At 36.0% G+C, this 19395-nt stretch overlaps 1 protein-coding gene across 1 annotated transcript in view; it reads right to left on the bottom strand.

Moving 5' to 3' along the window:
- The window catches only part of TBX4 (T-box transcription factor 4), a 61429-nt gene that overhangs the window by 5072 nt on the left and 36962 nt on the right, over positions 1–19395 (bottom strand). Inside the window, exons 4-5 of the mRNA XM_053454582.1 lie at positions 13420–13539; positions 9524–9671 (exon numbers count right to left, since the gene is read on the bottom strand). Of these exons, the coding sequence (XP_053310557.1) occupies positions 9524–9671; positions 13420–13539 (268 nt within the window). The remainder of the gene's footprint in view (positions 1–9523; positions 9672–13419; positions 13540–19395) is intronic.

Genomic DNA, 19395 nt, shown 5'->3' with positions numbered 1-19395 from the left:
GAATGGATTAAACTGATGACTGCAATGATGGCACTGACTAGCTGTTGAAGTTGGGGGGTCCGGGGCCGTTTTTTTTACACAAGAGCCCAGTGGTCATCTTCCTTGTATGGGAGAAATATTTTGTTGGCCTGCTGAGAATTTTCATCTCCTCAGATTTCTCAGATTGGGGGTTAGATGACTATTTGTTTCAGCTTCTGGAATGGGCAGCGTCATTCTATAGATTCTCCATCTTTGTATATTAGTTTCTGATTGCAGAAGGATACATTACATAATAATATTGGCCATATTGTACATTATAACTTAGATCTTAGATTATTCAGTATGGATAATTTTGTTCTCTTATCCAGATAAATGAATAATTAAAAGTTACTAATATTCAGATTAATTCCCATGTTGAAGTGCTTAGTGTATAAATTGTGTTTGCTATAGCTATGTATTTCATTTCTATTCATCTATTTGAATAAACATCTCAACTCTATTAATAATTAGTCTTTCTAGTTGATTAACTACGCTGATAGTTAAATTGATTATTGTCTGTTTTATCTATATTGCATGGTGATTTAGTAATTTCATGAACTTCATAATTTTATTGTCTAAAGATTTGATTTCATTTATACTAATTCTATTATCTCATAATTCTATTATCTCATACTTTCTATTGTTCCTGTTAAATCCTTTGATTAGACAACCTATTATTGTTGTTCATTTACAATATCGTGATTTTTATAGTGTTGCTTATCCAGATGTTGCCACTGCTCTGTTGCTATTCTGCGTGTATATGCTTTCTTTTTGTTTTCTTGATCTAAACGTGATTGTTATTGTTGTACAAGGCTATTTCTTTAAATTGATACATGTAAAAGAATTTGGTTAATGATTTAGTATTAACAGATATCTCATAATTCTTGACACAATTCACATCAGTGAATATACCCCCATATCTTCACCCCATTCACTACTGGGAGATGAGCACTACTTAGCTGTCATACACAGGGTTAAATACTATCCCAATCAGTTGCAAAAACCAACATCTATGCAATCAGCTTTTTGAAATTTAATTTTCCAGTTGTTATTATAAATAGTCAAACGTAACAACAATAAAAAAAGGCTCTTCTGAGTATCTGTGTCCAAGGCTAGGCATAAGCTGATGACCATCTGGCCTCAGGAAATGACAGCCAAAAATACGTTTTTGGCTATCCAAGCTGTAGTAGCAGCATTATTTTTAGCAGTGTACTCTCTTCCAACTGCATAACACATTCACACTGGAACTGAAAACGTTAATCGGATTCCAGTACTTAGCAGGTCTGTGGTCTGAATATAAAATTGTCACCTTTACCTAAGGGCATTCTAACTGCCATTAATGAGTTAGACACTCAACCTCTTTGTTAAATTGGATAGCACTGATACATTTACATTACAATAACTTTATTTTGTAGTTGTGCCTATAGTTGATAATAAAATTAATAATAACATTTTAAAAATATCAATTGACAATCCTTTATTGTTGTACTTCCCTGCTATAAAGTGTGTGTGTTTTTTTTTAAATCACTTGTGGTTAAAAGAAGTGGTGAAAGAAGCTATGGTTGCTTCCATCTCTAAGCAACAGTAAAATTAACAGCTAAAAATATATAACTCAAAAATGTGTGCAATTATGTGGAGGCAAATTGTTGAAGGCCTTTCTCAAAATGGGTAATTCTAATTGGAAAATGGAACCTGAAAAATATTTCAGATCAGGTGTAAAACCTTTTCCCACAATGAAAATATTTCTGGTCAGCTTCACCAGATGTGGGAAGGTCCCATGGAGCCTCTCCAGCATGTAATACCATATGAAAAAAAGACGTAGATAGATTTTCAAAAAGTTAGTACAGTAAAACAGTATCCTTAGCTAGGTGTTCCACTACATCATCCCACTCCTTGGATGGAAATTCTTATTATAGTGCATGGTCAGATATTTCAGTTTTGGAAGTTTTCCTAACCCAGTATTGAAACACATTGAAATAGCATATCAGACACAGGGTCCTTGACCACACATTTCCCTAGAACATGGTGAGGGCAAGGATGCTGATTTAAGTCTGGGGGGGTCACCAAAGAGTTTTTGATTTGTAAGTATTGCTAGTGAAGAGTTGAGCTGAGTCCCCATGTTTTTATATCCCTTATTGTAGTCATACTCTGTGTCCACTGGGCAGTGAAAGTTTGATATAATACATCTATTCTGGCATCAAGAATTGTACTTACACAATTAGTGTGATTTCCTGAGTTGCTGCCAGCATAGAAAACACCACTTCTGTACTAAACCAGTAATTGATCAAAATGAATATGCCAATACACTCGTGTTATCATATGGTGCACTTGTGTCTCCAAACTTTTATGGTAATGTGCATCCTGCAGACCTAGTGATTGTGAGTTAACTTTGTGATAGCATGTACTTGACCATTACAGCTATATGAGCTTGTTTCAAAACCATGGGCCAAAAAAGAAGACCACCTGGCTCGCAATAGGTGTTCCAACTCATCCTAAAGTTGTTCAATTGGGTTATGGGGCACAGTCACAAGTGCCACAAAGATGAATGGACAGAATTGTCTAAAATGGAAATAATGGACCTAGCCCAAACCGATTCAATTATGCCTCCTCCACCAAACTTTACAGTAGGCATAATGCACCCAGGTAGGTAGCGTTATCATGGCATTTGGCAGATTCGTATATCAGATAGTAACGCATGATTTATCATTCAAGCTGATGCTTGGGGTTGCGCATAGTGATCTTTGGCTTGTGCACAGCCGTTCAGCCATGTAAATCCACTTCATGTGGCCCCTGACGCATAGTGCTTGTGCTGATGATGTTGCTTTCAGTGGTAATTTGGAACTGATGCTATGTTCTTCAGCACTCAGCAACCCCACTCTGTGAGTATGTGTGAACTATCTTTTCTTGGCTGAGCTGTTACTCCTAGACATTTCCACTTGAAAATAATAGCCATTACAGTGGACTGTGGCAGATCTAGCAGGGAAGAAATTTCACAAAATGACCTGTGGCAAAAGCGGCATCCTATGACAGTGCCACATTTAAGGTAGCTGAGCTTTTCAGCAGGGCCCCATTCTATTGCCATTTTCTGTCTATGGGGATAGCTTGATTTTCTCTACCTGTTAGTAATGGTTGTGGCTGAAACACCTAAACTCAACAATAAGGATGGGTGTTCATATACATTTGATCATATAATGTCTCTTTATATTTCTCTAATAACTTACATTTCTCAAGATTTGTTAGGGAACTGATTTGTAGGAGGGGACAACAAATCGTCTGCAAACACGAATAATCTGGTGTCACTTCTTCCTGGCACCAGGAAATGTCTAGTGATGTCAGAGTTGCTTCTAAGAACTATAGGCAGGGGTTTCAGAGCCAGAGTGTAGATCAGTGGGAAAGAAGGCACCTCTGCCTGGTCCCATTCAGGATCTTAAATGAAGAAACAAACTCTGCACTGACAGACTGACACTGAATGCAATTAATGCATTACGAGGACTGCTTTAAATACATGTTATGGTATGTGAAATACTCTGGCAACTATGCAGTTATCCATATAGTTTAGGCATTATATGTGTACCCCAGCCTTCTGTCAGAAGTTAAAGTCATCTGGTCCCGTTATGCTATGGTAATCTGTATTAGCTCATTTAATTTATACAGAAAAACATCTGGCATAAAGCAAAGCAGAATGTATATATATAAAACTTGATTGTGGATATTCTGTTGTTGTGTACTTTCTTAAAGAGATAGATCTGTAATCATACAAAAATCATTTGAGTTTTAAAAAACAAACTAAAACTAAAACTAAAGTCTGGCATTGGTAGTTACTCATTTACCTTCTAAATGTACATTTTATTGCTGATATTTTCCAGATAGTGTCCTTTACTTGCTCTCTAGCAGTGGAATGATGGATTTTAAAGTCAAGTGAGTTAACTGTGCAAGATGATATAATGCAAACTAGTGATAGTGGTTTTATAATCTTCTTCTTGTTATTATTGTTATTATTAACATCAATATTTATTCACTATTACTGGAAAAAGCGAACAATACACATAGAGATAAGATTTCTTTCTTAGTATCTCATGATGTTAAATATAGCCCAACAAAAAAAATATAACTAATTTTCATTTTTGGTCTGCGGCATAGTTGCTTACTTGTTTTAAACATGTACCTTTAATAAAATGTGATGAATAATTTAGTATGAGCAATATAAGAATTACCATATATACCAATATAAGAATAACCATATGTTTATAAGTATGTAACATGAATGTACCTGTTGTGTACTTTTAAAAGAACAAAACCCCGATAATGCATGTATATTTGTCTGTTTCTAATATTAATATTTGTGAAGTACAACTCGGAAACTACCAGTCTTTGGCTTTTTCGTTTCTACAGAAAAGTAGGAGGCTATTGTATTCTCCTAATTTCCATATGGTCCTACTCTGAACTGTGTCAGCTGTAAAACAAAGTATTTCATATTTTTATTTAGTAGCATATTCTTTTTAATGGTGGCATCATTTTCATTTTGATATAATATTGTTACACCTAATAACTGGACACTGATAACTAAATGTCCACCTAATAAGTAATAACTTTTTATAATTGTGCACACTACAATACTACAATAGTTTGTGTGTATTTCAACATTTTGCATAAACAAGGCTCGACAAAGTATCCAGTGTTGTCAAAATCTCATGTTCAACTTCATATTTTTTTTTTTGATCATATGCTTTTGAACCATAAGTCTTTGTTGCCTGAAAGCAAATGTCATTATGATTTGACCATAATGGGGAAAGATCAAAAGGTCAGAACCTAAGCCTCAGTGGACTCATGTACGCCAGCATACAAAGGTCCCACATCATGGAACACAAATCATGTAATAACCTCACCTTAAGCATAAATGCCACATTTACCACATAAATATCTGCAATGATTTATTAATCATTTCCTTTCCCTGCGACTGAAAGTTGATGAGCCCTCAGTCTGCTTTCCAGATCCAGATTACTAAATGCCAAGAAATAGGTTTGAGCAGCTGCAGATGAACTACAGGCCCAAAATACATCATATATATATGAAGATTTTTAGGTAGAGAGATGTGCAGGAGAGGGGTTGTAATGGCCTGCTCTAGCACAACTAACCCTCAATTAAAAATACGACTGAAAATAAGATTATTACAAAAGCTTAAGATAAAAGCAACATAAAATACAATTTAGAGAGCTCCACCAAAGATTATTCTAGGGCAGGATAAACATCATAAACATAAACACTCATATCCAGGTCCACAATTATTATTATTATTATCTTTTATTTATATAGCGCCAACAGTTTACACAGCGCTTAAATATCAAACCTTTTTTGGTCTTTCCAACATATTATTTGTTTCAATTTTGTTTGTATCAATCAAAGTTTGTTGTGGTGAATAGGACAATTCTCAAATTTTGTACTAGAATAAATGTATGTGTAAGTATAAGTGTTAAGCCAAATATATTTACCAAGCCAAATATTATAATACATTTACAAGTAAATTCAGTTAACAATATCTAATCCAAAATTGAATAGGCCTTATTGTTTGAATAATTTGTACTGCTTGTTCAGTAATCCTAAAGGAAGCAAGAGCTAGTGGTGTGGTAGTAGTATATATGGGCTATTTAACTGAGGCTAGCAAGCTGTGGCGGCAGGGCTAGGGAAGAGGTTAGCCCCAGTCTTAGGTGGGAAGTAGATGGGGAGAGTGTGTGGCCAGACTTTAATTCCTAGTTCAAACCTGGAGAGTTCCCAGGTATGCTGATTAGGAGATGTTGCTTCAATGAGTAAATGTACTCATCGTGCAAAACAAGGTATTCTGTTATATAGAACAGATAAATATTGTTTACAAACAACAAGTATAATTCATTCAAGATACCACTGATTTCAAACTCATAAAATGTGCATTTATCGAAACCATTGACTAAGGGATACTTATTGTCTGCCAACGTTCTAGATAAATAATTGTATAAAATGTATACCTAAAATAGTAAAAAAAAAAACTAAACAAAAAAAACATGACTTGGCAAACGTAAGTACATAATATGTGATGCATTAAATCCTACAAGCAACATACATGAAAATTACCATTATTGCTTCAATAAAGTTAGTATTTATACTATAATATGTTTCCATTGCATTTTTCCACTTATAGTCTGCTATAATGCCAAACAGCTTTAATTCTACTTTTTGGTTCCTGAAATACAGGAAAGTTATATTTTTATATCTTTCTAATGCCCTAGGCTGCCATTTTCTACCATACTGAAAATTCTACACCTCTTTCCTTTGGGAAGCATTTCAGATTGAAAGTTTTGGCATGTTAAACTTAATTACTGTACCAGATAAAGTTATGAAGTTGTCTATTTCATTACCTTCCAAGTACGAATTAATATTTTCTAGAATGAATATAATAAAACAATGTAACCTGCAGATTTGACAGCACAGACTGCTAGGCAAAACAGATAATGCAGCCGTTGAGGGCAAAGTAACAGTTAGTAGCGGCTCTATCGGCTCTATAGGATGGACCAACCAGATATGTAACATTCTTTTAGTGCTTTAATTGTCTTTTTCTTTAAAAAAAACACCCATTTACATTTTTGCTCATTAATTGTCCCAATATAATTCAGGAGAAGATTTTTTACAATTTGCTTCTTTGGTCTCCACACAAATATACCTTAGCATGCAATTTTAATTTTTTTGGGAATGAGTATGGTGAGGATGTTGGGCAGGTTATGATGAGATACCCACCCTGCCTAAGCTACCTCCATAAAACAGGGCCAAGATGCATAGACTTGCAGGTTAGTGAATAGACTCCAATGTAACATAGCATTGCATTGATCCAGAAGGGGCAAAAGCACAGAAAGACTGCTATTCGTTCAATGGGAAGTCACAACAAATTACACCATGTATACCCTGAGCTGATGCCAGCAAGTTTTTATCCAACGATTAACACCAGATAGTTATTTTTCAGGTTAACATGACAGAGTCACTTTAAATGCACAAAGGTGGTTTGCCAGCATTATAACCTGCATCTAATGTCATAATCAGAAGTATATCTGATATATACTGCAGTAGTAATCCTCGATTAGTAATTATGGCAACTTTAGAAATATATCTTTATTTAATTACATTTTCAACTATTTTCCCAGTGTCCCATAGAAAGAAGGTACATTTCATACATACCTCATTAAGATTTATTGGGGAAAAGGGGGGATTATTGTACATTTCTTGTGCTATGACTACAAATATTTTCTCTTAATGGTGAAAGCTTAACCTTTCACTTTTTGGAGGAAGCTACAGTTCTTCACTGAACACTGCTGTAGACTGATCATGATTGTTGGATGCGTGCCTATCTGCAGGAATAAATTTAAATCACTGGGCTCTACATAATCTCGTGTAGTGGGGAGGTGATTAGGAGGTAAAGGAATTTTCCATGCCCACATGTTTTCTGTCTGAGGAATACATAAATATATTACAAATGCAGCATAAACATGCTTTATGATAAATAGGAACTTGCCAGGAAATACGTACAACCAGCTTGAAACTAACTGAATAGTAGCTCTACATTTTTGAGCTCTTGCCCTGGCCAAAGAGAATCTCTGCCTCCACCCCTGGGCTATTTGCCATGCAAGAGATGTGTTTTTGGCCCAACATATCTCCTGACATGTGATCATGTCAACACTGGTCAGCTTGAGCATTGGCTTTGCATATGTTCTATGGAGGGTCTAACAAGACACCAATACACATGTGCACAAAGCATTCCCATCTATTCAATGACAGCTCTTTCCTGCCATTGATAGGTTGCTTGAAATGAATGGTGCAAAACATCAAAACATCTCCCATTTTAAATTCAATAAATGTTATATTTTATAAGCATTTATTGTTTAGGGGACTGTGTGTGACACCGTGGTGTCCCTTTAATAATACTTCAACGACTGGCTTATTATTGAGAACAACCTTAGTATCGAGTTCTAGCTGGTTCATGAAAAAGGCCCATCATAGAAGGTTGTAAATCTACCTTGGATTTCTCAATCCAAGAGACCTTCCATATGGCTAAAATATCAATTCATTAAAAAAAAAAAAAAACTCCACATGAACAGTCTCAGGCTAGTTTTTTTCTCCTGTAATCTCTTTCAATGCACCAAGAAACAGATGCCAGCATTGGGTGTGTTTGTTCCATTGCAACTGTCCATTCCTGGTTTCACTCACACACATATAAGACATTAATAGTCTTTTCTTTTTGGAACAGACATTATTGAGTTTATTAGTGAAATTATTTTTGCTGTTTCCGATTAAGAAATATTGTTGACATCCAATTGCTAGACATTCATAACATTTTGGTGAATTTAAATTGTTTGCATAATTAACAACTTTAAAGTATTTGTACCATTGGGAGGAATCAGAGACTATTTGAAGGATACATCTGGAGTGTTGAGCAAGAATAGGCTTCATTCAAAGACGTCTAAAATGTAGACTTTTTACAGAAAACATCAGCATACTAACATTATACTCACAAATTAGCAATCTAGGGCACATACACATTTAGCATGAATATCCCATAAACACAGTAAAGAATATGTTGCTTCCATGTCCTAACAACTGCGCGTATAATAAGTTCAAAGTAAAATGTCAAATGAACATTAGCCAAGCTCATTACATACGGCCAGGAGTGTTTTTATGTTTGTGGATATTTGTTCTGCTTTTGGGGTAATAATATGTATCAATCTATATAGTTAAGTTCTAAAAAAAATATTATGTTTATGTGTCAGATGTTAGGATTATAAAACTTCCAATTCAGCTGCATATATTTTAGCAAACGAGTAGGCCATTTTGTTTTGTTATACTACAGTCCATATGTTGCCATTAAAAGCATTAGAATATCACTCCTATACTGTGTTTTTTGTCTCTCAGCCCCTAAGCAGAGTTTTTTCTACGGTATATATAAGAACCTTTGTGTTCTTTTAGACAAAGTTTCTTAATGCCTGGAATACACGTTCAAAATGTACCTTTTTTAGTCACTCTAATACTCTGCGTGCTGCACTGAATTGCTTAGTAGAAGGGTTGAGCTGCCTCTGTTTAATACATAACTAAAGTGAGGAAAGGTAACAAATCGTCCAATCTTCCCAATTGCTATTGCATAGCAATAACAGGCATTTAAAACATCCAGAACTACCCAGAACAAAATAACCATACAATTCAAATATATATATATATATATATATATATATATATATACATATTCTGTCTATGCTTGTGGTTGCATTCTATATTTAAGAGTTTCATTTTTAGTCTGTTGAATGTTAACAGTGAGGATTAACTGGAAAGACTGACAGCGGCAGAACTTATTGGTGCTTTTGCACATTATGGCATTTAAGTGGCAAAATGCAGCATAATAGCAAGAGAATAATAATGGAAGACAGCGGAAGGGTTAAAAAAACGATTTACTTTTGCAATTCAGATAGTAGTAAAATATTTATTTTATTCTTACATGTCCAAAGGGGTCAAGGTGGTTATTTGTCAGTTTCAGTTTTTGAAATGAAACCAGTTGTCGCATCCAATGAGCTCCAGTAGCAGGGGAGTCTGGGTGAACATACAGTCTACCAGGCATTGCCGGCTCTGCTTTCCCAGCCACCATCCTGCAATGTAAAAAAGGGTTATTCATTATAACAAATAACAAGGCCTAGGTAAACGATGACATGTAGATTCCCCCCATCTATCTCTCTCAATGTTAATGGTGCTATCATCTCCCCATCTACTCATGCACGCTGTCTTGGTGTCACCCTTGACGCCGGCCTTCCGTTCACACCCCATAATCAGTCTGTCTCTAAAAACTGTCGCCTCCATCTTAAAAACATTGCCCGCATTCGTCCCTTCACAGCATGCCACTAAGGCTCTTGTCCATGCCCTGATTATCTCCCGTCTTGACTACTGTAACTCTGTCCTAGCCGGGCTCCCTCTTAACCGTCTCACCCCTCTACAATCCACCATGAATGCTGCTGCCAGACTCATCTTCCTCTCACATCGCTTTACTAACGTCTCTCCCCTCTGTCAGTCTCTTCACTGGCTGCCTGTGCGCTTCAGGATTCATTTCAAAATCCTCACTCTTACTTTCAAAGCCCTTCACAGCGGTTCCCCTCCCTACATCTCCTCACTCATCTCTAAATACAATCCTAACCGGTCTCTCCACTCATCCAATGATCTCCTTCTATCCTCTCCTCTGATTTCTAGCTCTCATGCCCGCTTACAAGATTTCTCAAGGGCTGCCCCTATCCTCTGGAATGCCCTCCCCCGGCCTATCCGTCTCTCCCTCTGCCTTTATTCCTTCAAAAAATCTTTCAAGACCCACTTCTTTAAGGACGCTTACAACATAGCACACTAACACCCTCCCATATTCGTTTAGCTCACCTTTCCTAGTCCCTCTCCTGCAATACTTACACTAGTGTGGCTGGTCCATCCCTAACAACGACACTTTTACCTATTGTGTAATACACCCTAAATCCCTCTAGACTGTAAGCTCGTTTGAGCAGGGCCCTCCTCACCTGCTGTCTCTTTTAGTCAATGTTATGTTACATGCTACTTGTTATGTCCTGTCTACCAATTGTACAGCGCTACGGAGTTTGATGGCGCTATATAAAACAATAAATAATAATAATAATAATCAAACATTAATTATACCTTATAAAAAATGGAGGGAATTAAATAACATTTAACACACATGCTATGGATAGCTAACAAATCAGATCTTCTAACCCATTATGAGAAGATATTACAAAACGGACTACAATGCTTTAGGGATGATTAAGTTGAGTCAGCTGCAGCTGGTTCTAGTTAAGGTTGGCAGGGTTCTTTGAAGCAATCTGGAAACTTAAATGCAAGCAAAGTGCTTGGTGTGACTATAAAGAATAAGTATGTTGTGGATGTCTTTTTCTATATATGAATTTGTGAGCTTCCAAGTAAGCAATGGGTTCTGGCATGGCATTTTAAAGCTTAGCTAAATAGCATAGTAAATGTACTCAATATTATATGTTATTGGATTTAGGATTTTTAAAAAAAAATTATAAATGTATAAATAAATTCTTATGTGCAACTTTACATGTATTGCTTAGGAAAATTCTTTGAAAACTTTTGTAATTTGAAGGATAACCGGGAATCTTTTCAAATCCACTTAAAGGAAGAGCGACTAAAACCTCCAAAGGAAGTCTTCATTAGAGCCATACTTGCATCCAGCCCCTGTTTGTGTTGAAGATCCTTAAAAAAGTTGTGTCAATTAAACTGGAGGCTCATCCCTCAAACAATAATACTCAGGTCCTTTCCATTCAGGTTTCAAGAGACACCACTGTACTGAAATAACTCTACTCTGTATGCTGATATGGTGTATACTGCCAGCTAAATTTGACACAGTTGACATGGAACCAATGACTCATTTAGCCAAAGTACGAGAAGTCCACCCACTCGTCCACATACACAGGGACCAAACAAGGACTGGCTAAGCCCATAGTTAGTGGTTACAAAAGTCTGTTTTGCTATTTTAAATAAGCATGATATGGCTGGGGATGTCAATAAATCCCTTAGATAACATTGCGATTTGGATAATACACAACTATCTCTGTTTTTACCCTATCTTTTATTTTTATGTATCAAGGGCCCAAATTTGTATTACAGATGATAAGCAGTTTTGTTAACAGATTCTGAGCAGTTTTCAGAATGGGAGGACACACTATGTGTTGAGGTTAACCCCAATACGAATGAAGTCCTCTTTAGAAGAGTGTGATGGTAGAACCACTTACTCATAATAGGTTTAAGCATAAAATATTAAGTAGCATTTATATAAAGAAGATGATGCCTGTAGGTCTCTAATCCTGTACTGTACCTTTCTAACTTCTATATCATTCATATTTTGTTGTTTACTGATATACTGATATATATGCTTATAGTTTGTGAAATCACAGTGAAACAATAACTAAGGAGATTATCCAAACCTTCAGTGACAGAATCTGGTTACAGTGAGCTGTGAGGGAACTGACAACTCATTTTAATGAGCTGGAAAAAATATGTCACGGTGTATAGGGAAATGCAATAAAAGGAAGCCAGGATTTTGCATATTATTCCAAACTAGAATTGTTTCATTTATACCATAAAACTGATATGTAATATGTCATTTTACATTATTTTATTTGGAAATGAACACAGTTGCATGCATATTATATATGTGCATAATACATCAACCATACTGAAGGAAGTTCCAACACAGTTTTTCCCAGCAATAAAGCCAGAGTTAAAGCATTGAGGTTACATTTTACACATCATTGCAACTCACTGCTTGTCCATTATATTAAAAGCCAAGGGTGACGAGAAGCACATATATATATGTAGTAGGGTGTCCAACAAATCTGCTCACGTTCTAGTAAATAAAATAAGTGGAAAATATATAAGTGGGTACTTAAGAACAAACTAGTTACAGTTAACAAAAAGCATTTTAGGAAAGCTGAAACCCTAAATGGATTAAGGCAAAAGGACATCTATGTCTAAAAAGTGTATTCTGGTGAAGTTCTAAAAATGGTCCTATCACCAAAGCAACTAAGTGTAATTTGACTCAAAAGTCATCGGTTTACCAAATCTTGTATGGTCAGTACAGAAAATAGTACAAACGCACATGGGAAACTTTTCAGCAGGCTTCAACTTTTCTAGAAGATGATTGATAAGATATATATTTTTGTATGCTAACAAAAAAGGTAATTTTAGTGTTTATGAATGAAGCCAAAAACTAAAATAAAAACATACATACAAAATAAAGAGAACAATGAATCTGTTGGTTAAATAATTTGACATTATATAGACAATATAGTTTGGCATATGTGGGTAAATTTATTGATGTCACAAAAGATGCCATGGTGCCCAATGCTCCTTCCAAAGGTACTGTAATGCCCCAATGCAAGAGACGAGTCATTAGATATAATGAGAGGAAGTTTTACTTTACTGAGAGGTTGGTAGGTAAGTGGAACAGCCTCCCATTTAAAATGGTAGAGGCTAATACAGTGAGGGGATTTAAACATTTGTGGTATAGGTACAAATCTATCCTGAATCTAAAACACAAGACCAATAATTGATTAAGGTCTTTACAGCACGAAAAAAGGGCAGACTAAATGGGCTAAATAGTTCTCATCTTCTGTAAAAATCTAGCACAAGGCATTATGGGCAGCCCTGCCAAAATAAGTTGAAAAGAAATCTTGGGACCATCTCAAAATAATTGTTGGCCCCGACGTCTAAACATTTTGATCATTTTTTTTATCTTGCTACTATATGCCTAGTTGTTTTTATTTGACACTCACTCAAAACATTTATAAGTTTATAGGTTTTCTTTCGTATTGGAATGATGTTGCTCACCATTTGTTGTCACAGAATTTGTACCGATGATCATCAGCTGGAACAATGTCTATAAGGAGAATGTATTTGGTCTTGGGGTTCATTCCAGTTACTTTCACTTTGTAACTTGGGAACATTCTCCTATGAAGAAAAGGCAAAAAATATTACCACAAGCAATACCTGTTTTAGGGGACATTTATTTGAACAAAAATAATTTATATTAGTTATACTATAAAGAAATAATGATCTGAATGTAATGACACTTAAGTAATCACCATACTGGTGGATGATAATTACTTAATTTGTGTGATTTTGCAGTTTAAGACATGCTATAACAATTCATATTTTACTTGTTTACACAAAATATATTTTCTTACTAAACCAAGGTACTAGAATTCCAGTGCCTGTGGCCTACAAATAAGGTCTGACAAGCTAAAACTTAGAATGCCACTGATGTGATGATAGATTAAATGTTTATATATATATATTTTCCCCTCTGAATCCTCACAAAATTAGGTAAAGTGATGGAAAATCCCCTCCAAGTTTACCAATTCTGGTGTCCTGATTTCAGAAATACCTAATTTATATAAAATTTACCAGCACTTTGAGGGAAAATGCTATAAGGTGTACATTATTCTTTTCAAAACTGTAGGATTTTTACATTAGGTATGATGGGATATCAACTCTAATTTTAGACAAATAAATTGAAAATACCCACAAAAGTATATATTTTTGTAAAGCATACAATTCAGACTATTTTATCAGGGGTATGTGGGCACCCTTCATGCAGCAATTTGACCACTAATCACTGTCAAGGGTGGCCGCAGAAATTATTTTCTTTTTTTCACCAACACTTTTGCGTTGCTTCGATTTTTTTGCACAGGGTATGTGTTATGGCAGAGAAACCCAGTGAAAATTGTTTCGCTGCATCTACTGATTACGGAAATACTCCACATCCTTACTTTTTTTTTTCTTTTTAGAGGGCCATATCCATCCCTTACATAAAGTACCCTTTAGGATAGTATTTTTTATACTTATGGCTTAACCGGTTTGGGGAGGGTTATACCTTTTAAATGTTGTGTTAGGGCAATGGGATGTAAGGGTTTTTTCTTTTTTTATTATTATAATCTTTTTTATATAATTTTTATTTTGTTATTTTATTTTTTTTTATTTTTTTTTTAATTGCACTGTTATCAGTGCAGTATGGTTAGAGTTCCTCTTAGGGACCTCTTGAACATGTTATTAGTGCCAGTGATGTCACAATGACATCACTTAGCTCACTTTATTTGTTTTTATTATTATTATTTATTGTATTATTTTAGTGATTTTTATTATTGTTAAAAAAAATCACTAACACTTTTTTTTCTTTTTTTTGATTCGTGTTTGAAACATGGTTTCTCACTCTCCTCCCTGCAATCTCGCTGCACATCACACTGTGATCTCCATGCAAGCTCCCATAGGGGATATCCTGTCCTCCGATTACCTTCCGGATGACGTCAGCAGTGACGCGACCTGGAAGGGAATGCCCGATTGCGTTTCTTGAGATGCATTTTATGGACCCACGGGTACGTCTATAGGGGACTGAAGGGGTTAAACATTCCCTAATACACTATGAATGAGGCAAAATATCATGCAAATGATTATTTGTGGGAAGGGTTTGGGTATTTAGGAATAATGTTTCAGATACTGTATAATGTAGAGTGGGTGGGACAGCATTTTTAATGAAAAAAAACCCTGCCTAAGGATGGTCCTGTTGCCATCCATTCTAAATGCCCATATTGCAAAAGTAATACCGTATTTGCTCGATTATAAGATGAGGTTTTTTTCAGAGCAAATACTCTTATTTATAATCGGGGTCATTTTATAATCAGACCTCAAATAGGTCTGACTGTGAGACTGTGAGACGCAGGTGCAGGGGACCTGGATCCTGCTGTGATCACCCCCCCCCCCGCCCCACTTACCGGTGCTTCTGAGTCCCCGGTGTGTAGCTGGGGCAGCGTGTAGATGTCTACGCGATTCGCGTAGACAAATTCCGCTGCAGCAGGAAGGAGGTGTGGCTAGCAGCGGGGGTTGTCTGCGTCCATCTCTGATCTCTGACAGTCGGGGAAGGTCTGCGCGATGGACGCAGACAACCGTCGCTGCTAGCCACGCCTCCTTCCGGCTGCAGCGGAAGTGCGTGGGATCTACACGCTGCCCCGGCTACATGACAGGGAAGTCAGAAGCACCGGTAAGTTTGGAGGAGGGAGGGGGAGAGAGTGTTAAATGGGGGGCATAAGGCATTTCTGGAGGCAGAGTGCTCTGTGAAATGCCTTTTAACCCCCTTAATGCCACTCTGCCTCCAGAAATGCCTTTTTAACCCTCTATACGCCACTCTGCCTCCTGAATGCCTTAAACCTCCCTATATGCCACTCTTCCCCATAATATGCCTTTTAACCCTCTAAATGCCAGAGTGGCATATAGGGGTATAAGGCATTTCTGGAGGCAGAGTGGCACATAGGTGGTCAAAAGGCATATCATGGGGCACAGTGGCATATAGGGTTAAAAGGCATATCATGGGGCACAGTGGCATTTAGAGGGTTAAAAGGCATATCATGGGGCACAGTGGCATATAGGGGATATAAGGCATTTCTGGGGCAGATGTGCATAACTGAGGGGCAGGTTGGAAAATAGAAGGAAATAAAACCAAAATATTTTTCTCAATCATAGATTTTATTTAAAAAAATTGTTTAGATGAATTAACATTTACTGGTAAAACTTGTTTCCTATAGGGTCGTCTTGTATTCAGGCTTTTTCTTTTTTTCCTAAATTAATATTCAAATTCCGGGGGTCGTCTTATAATCAGGGTCGTCTTATAATCGAGCAAATACGGTATATAACCGCATAAATGAGTTTACTTATATTATTATTCGGGATATGTGTTATTTATTTAAAGCAGCCAACTGCAAAATTGCTTTTATCACAAAGGCAGAGAAGAGTTAAACAAATTAAATAATTAAATGGAAACATAAGTGGAGGGGGCATAATTGCTCCCCTCTACCCCATGTGCGATAGGCTTGGGGCAATAGGTCCCTCACTCTCTTCCCAATGTGAGGCTGCATAAACTTGAAATTGAGCTAAAGTAAAGACTCAAATGAACTCTTTTGCACCCCAATCATTTGTTATTTTCAAACTTCTTTAGTCATTATTGTCTATTATTCCTCCATTTAATGTTGTTTTCTGATCTAAAGCAATATAGAAACAAAATGGTTGACTTGCGAGTTTCAATAGACTCATTTAATGTTCTCCATAAATTCCAGATGTTCTGTATGTAACAATGATGGGCCAAAAAAAGGGGAATGGAGTGTGCTTGATTACTAAATGCTTTAACTTTACAAACCAAGGGAGAACAGCCCATTCCCAACATGTGCTATTTATGAAGGTGAGAACTTGCCTGATCAACATATTGTTATCAGTAAATCAAACTTGAAACATGTAGTAGAAAGTGATACATGATGCAGTGGGGAAAAAATACTTTTAGCCAATCCTAAAATGTGTATGGGAACCATATTTTTAACATTTTGAGTGCCATTCTAGGAGCTAATCAAACGTTTAACCTGAGTTTCACAAAACGGTATCAACAAAGACTAAACATATTCAGAATTTCGTTTTTTTTTTTTTAAATTGCATTGACAATGGAGATGTTTCAATAGTAGATGGACAAATGATTTACTGCTTATTGCTTCTGGGGTATTTCCTTTACTCTACGTTTCTTAAGCCGACTGCTAAAGTAGCAGGACATATAAATGTTAAGTGCTTTTTTAATGCTATTTAAAATTAAGCTTCAGCATATGGAGCTGGTGTAGTTTATCCTTCACATAGCTTGAGACATCCTTTACTGTGAGCCTTTTGGGAATAAATTAAAACGTCAAGGGTGTTCCGAAACCTTGATAGGGTGGTTTATCTTGAGTTATAATCCATGCACGGAAAAATAGAAGGGTACAAAAAACTTGAACAATAAATATTTAGGGAAATATACTTTGACTATAAAAATTATTCTGGTGGTTGCTTTGCTTGTTTTGCATAAAGGAATTTTTAAATATATTTGCTACAAGATTAAAACAATCTCTTCATGGTACTATATTGAGGGATGTGAAAAAAGTGTGCACTTGTTAGAGGCAGTAAATAAGTTAATACTGTTTTTGATTGACCATTTGTCATACCAAATAAATGTAAGAAATGTCATATCAACTGCAAATTTCCCTTGTTTGCATAGAAAACTTCAATTAATTCACTGACCTACACGAAACTTTAGTCCATAATGACATAATAGTTGACAGCATGACATTGCTACACAATCATTAATACTAATATAACAATGAACTGCATGACATAATTACTATATCGTCCTTCATATTAATGTAATAAGGGACACAATTTCTTTTAAAGCGAGTATTAAAATAAATCCTCGTTTTCTAGACTTGTAAACTGATTTTTCTATCACTACTTGTAAAATGATATCCAATATAATTCTCTTACTTCAGCTGTAACTTGGGGATGTTCCCAGGAATTTTTATTATAATAAAACAACATTTTGTGATAAAGGTTTTTGTGCCGATAAAAGTTTTTCAAAGTGGGTCTTTTCACAACAAGATAGACCATTTTAACGTCCCAATTTTGGTAAAAAATAAAAAAAGGCTCCCATTAGGTTTGTTCTTTCCAAAACCTGATATGTTTTCCTGCAGAAATTTTTACATTTGTCAGATTTGTGTCTTCATTGGTAATAGGTGCTGTGTATTTGTCGTTTGAGTGTACAATTATTGGCCATCGATCTGTTTTTCTTAATGAAATCATGTTTACAGGAAACTGGCAACAACTATTGCAAATATTTTATCAGTAGTGAAACGTAAGCACATAAGTCCCCTGTGAGTGCAGAAAATAGAAATTCTTTTTTTCACTCCAAAGCTTTTAGTATTCTATCCAAAGCTCGAAATAAAAGTAAAAAGCTGACAGTGATATTTTTATGTTAGTAGTAAATGACTATTTTATTGTTATATGACATTCGTTTTGGCTTCCTTTTTAGTTTGAGTAATATTTGTGTTATTCTTTTAATAGAAATCAAATAAAAATAACTTAAGAGGGGAAAAAGGCAAGCAAAACCAGAACATGCCATTCTACAAGGAACTGATATGTTCTTCAAAGATTAAGACCAGGGTTGACCACAAAGTACAAAGGGGATGCTATACTAAGCCCCTTTATGTGTACTAAGTGCCTCTGCAGCTGTAACCCATTGACTAGAATGGGCATTACTGGTGAACTTAACCAGCGCTGAGGAGTTTGATTAATTACACGCTCTGCACAAGATGCCCCCAGGTGGATGGAGACTTGGTGAAATCCGGTAGGATATAAATTAAGGCTCAAAAGAGGAAGTTGGAAAATGAAAGGAAGTGTACATACCACCCAGTGCAGAAAAACGCAGTATTTTTATGTCACATTGAGCGACCTACATAGAAGGTAGACTACAAGCATGGGAAGTGGAAGAACTAGAAAATTTGCTAATATAAGTCATCTTAGAACAAAATGATAATAAATATATTTATGTACTATTTATACAGAAAGCACATTTGGTTTTTGCATTGTTATATAAACTGTTGATGGAATACTTTGTATATTCTCAGGATTGGTGAGCTGGCCATTATTCACCATGTGCTCTATGAAGTCCCAAGTTTTCATTTCAACTGACATTTAAAGGAACATGGCAGCAAACTCATTTTTTTGAGCTAGGTCAGCAATTCAGACTTGTATTATTAGCAGGTACTGCATGGCTGAAGGAACACCAAGTTCAGTATTTCAATTAAGTGATGGTGTTTCAAAGTTCACTTCAATGCAGGGTTTTGTTAGCCTAGGATTCAAGCCCAGGTTTACTTCAACAGAACTATTACAATTTACATAATGCAAGCTTGCTTGTCTCCCTGATGTACAGAGGCCTGTGCCACACCAAGGGCCAATCATCCAGGGATA

This window comes from Spea bombifrons, chromosome 2 (assembly GCF_027358695.1).
Source record: "Spea bombifrons isolate aSpeBom1 chromosome 2, aSpeBom1.2.pri, whole genome shotgun sequence".
Classification (NCBI taxonomy): domain Eukaryota; kingdom Metazoa; phylum Chordata; class Amphibia; order Anura; family Pelobatidae; genus Spea; species Spea bombifrons.
The sequence above is the reverse complement of the archived record's forward strand: the minus strand, read 5'-3'. Positions and strand labels throughout refer to the sequence as shown.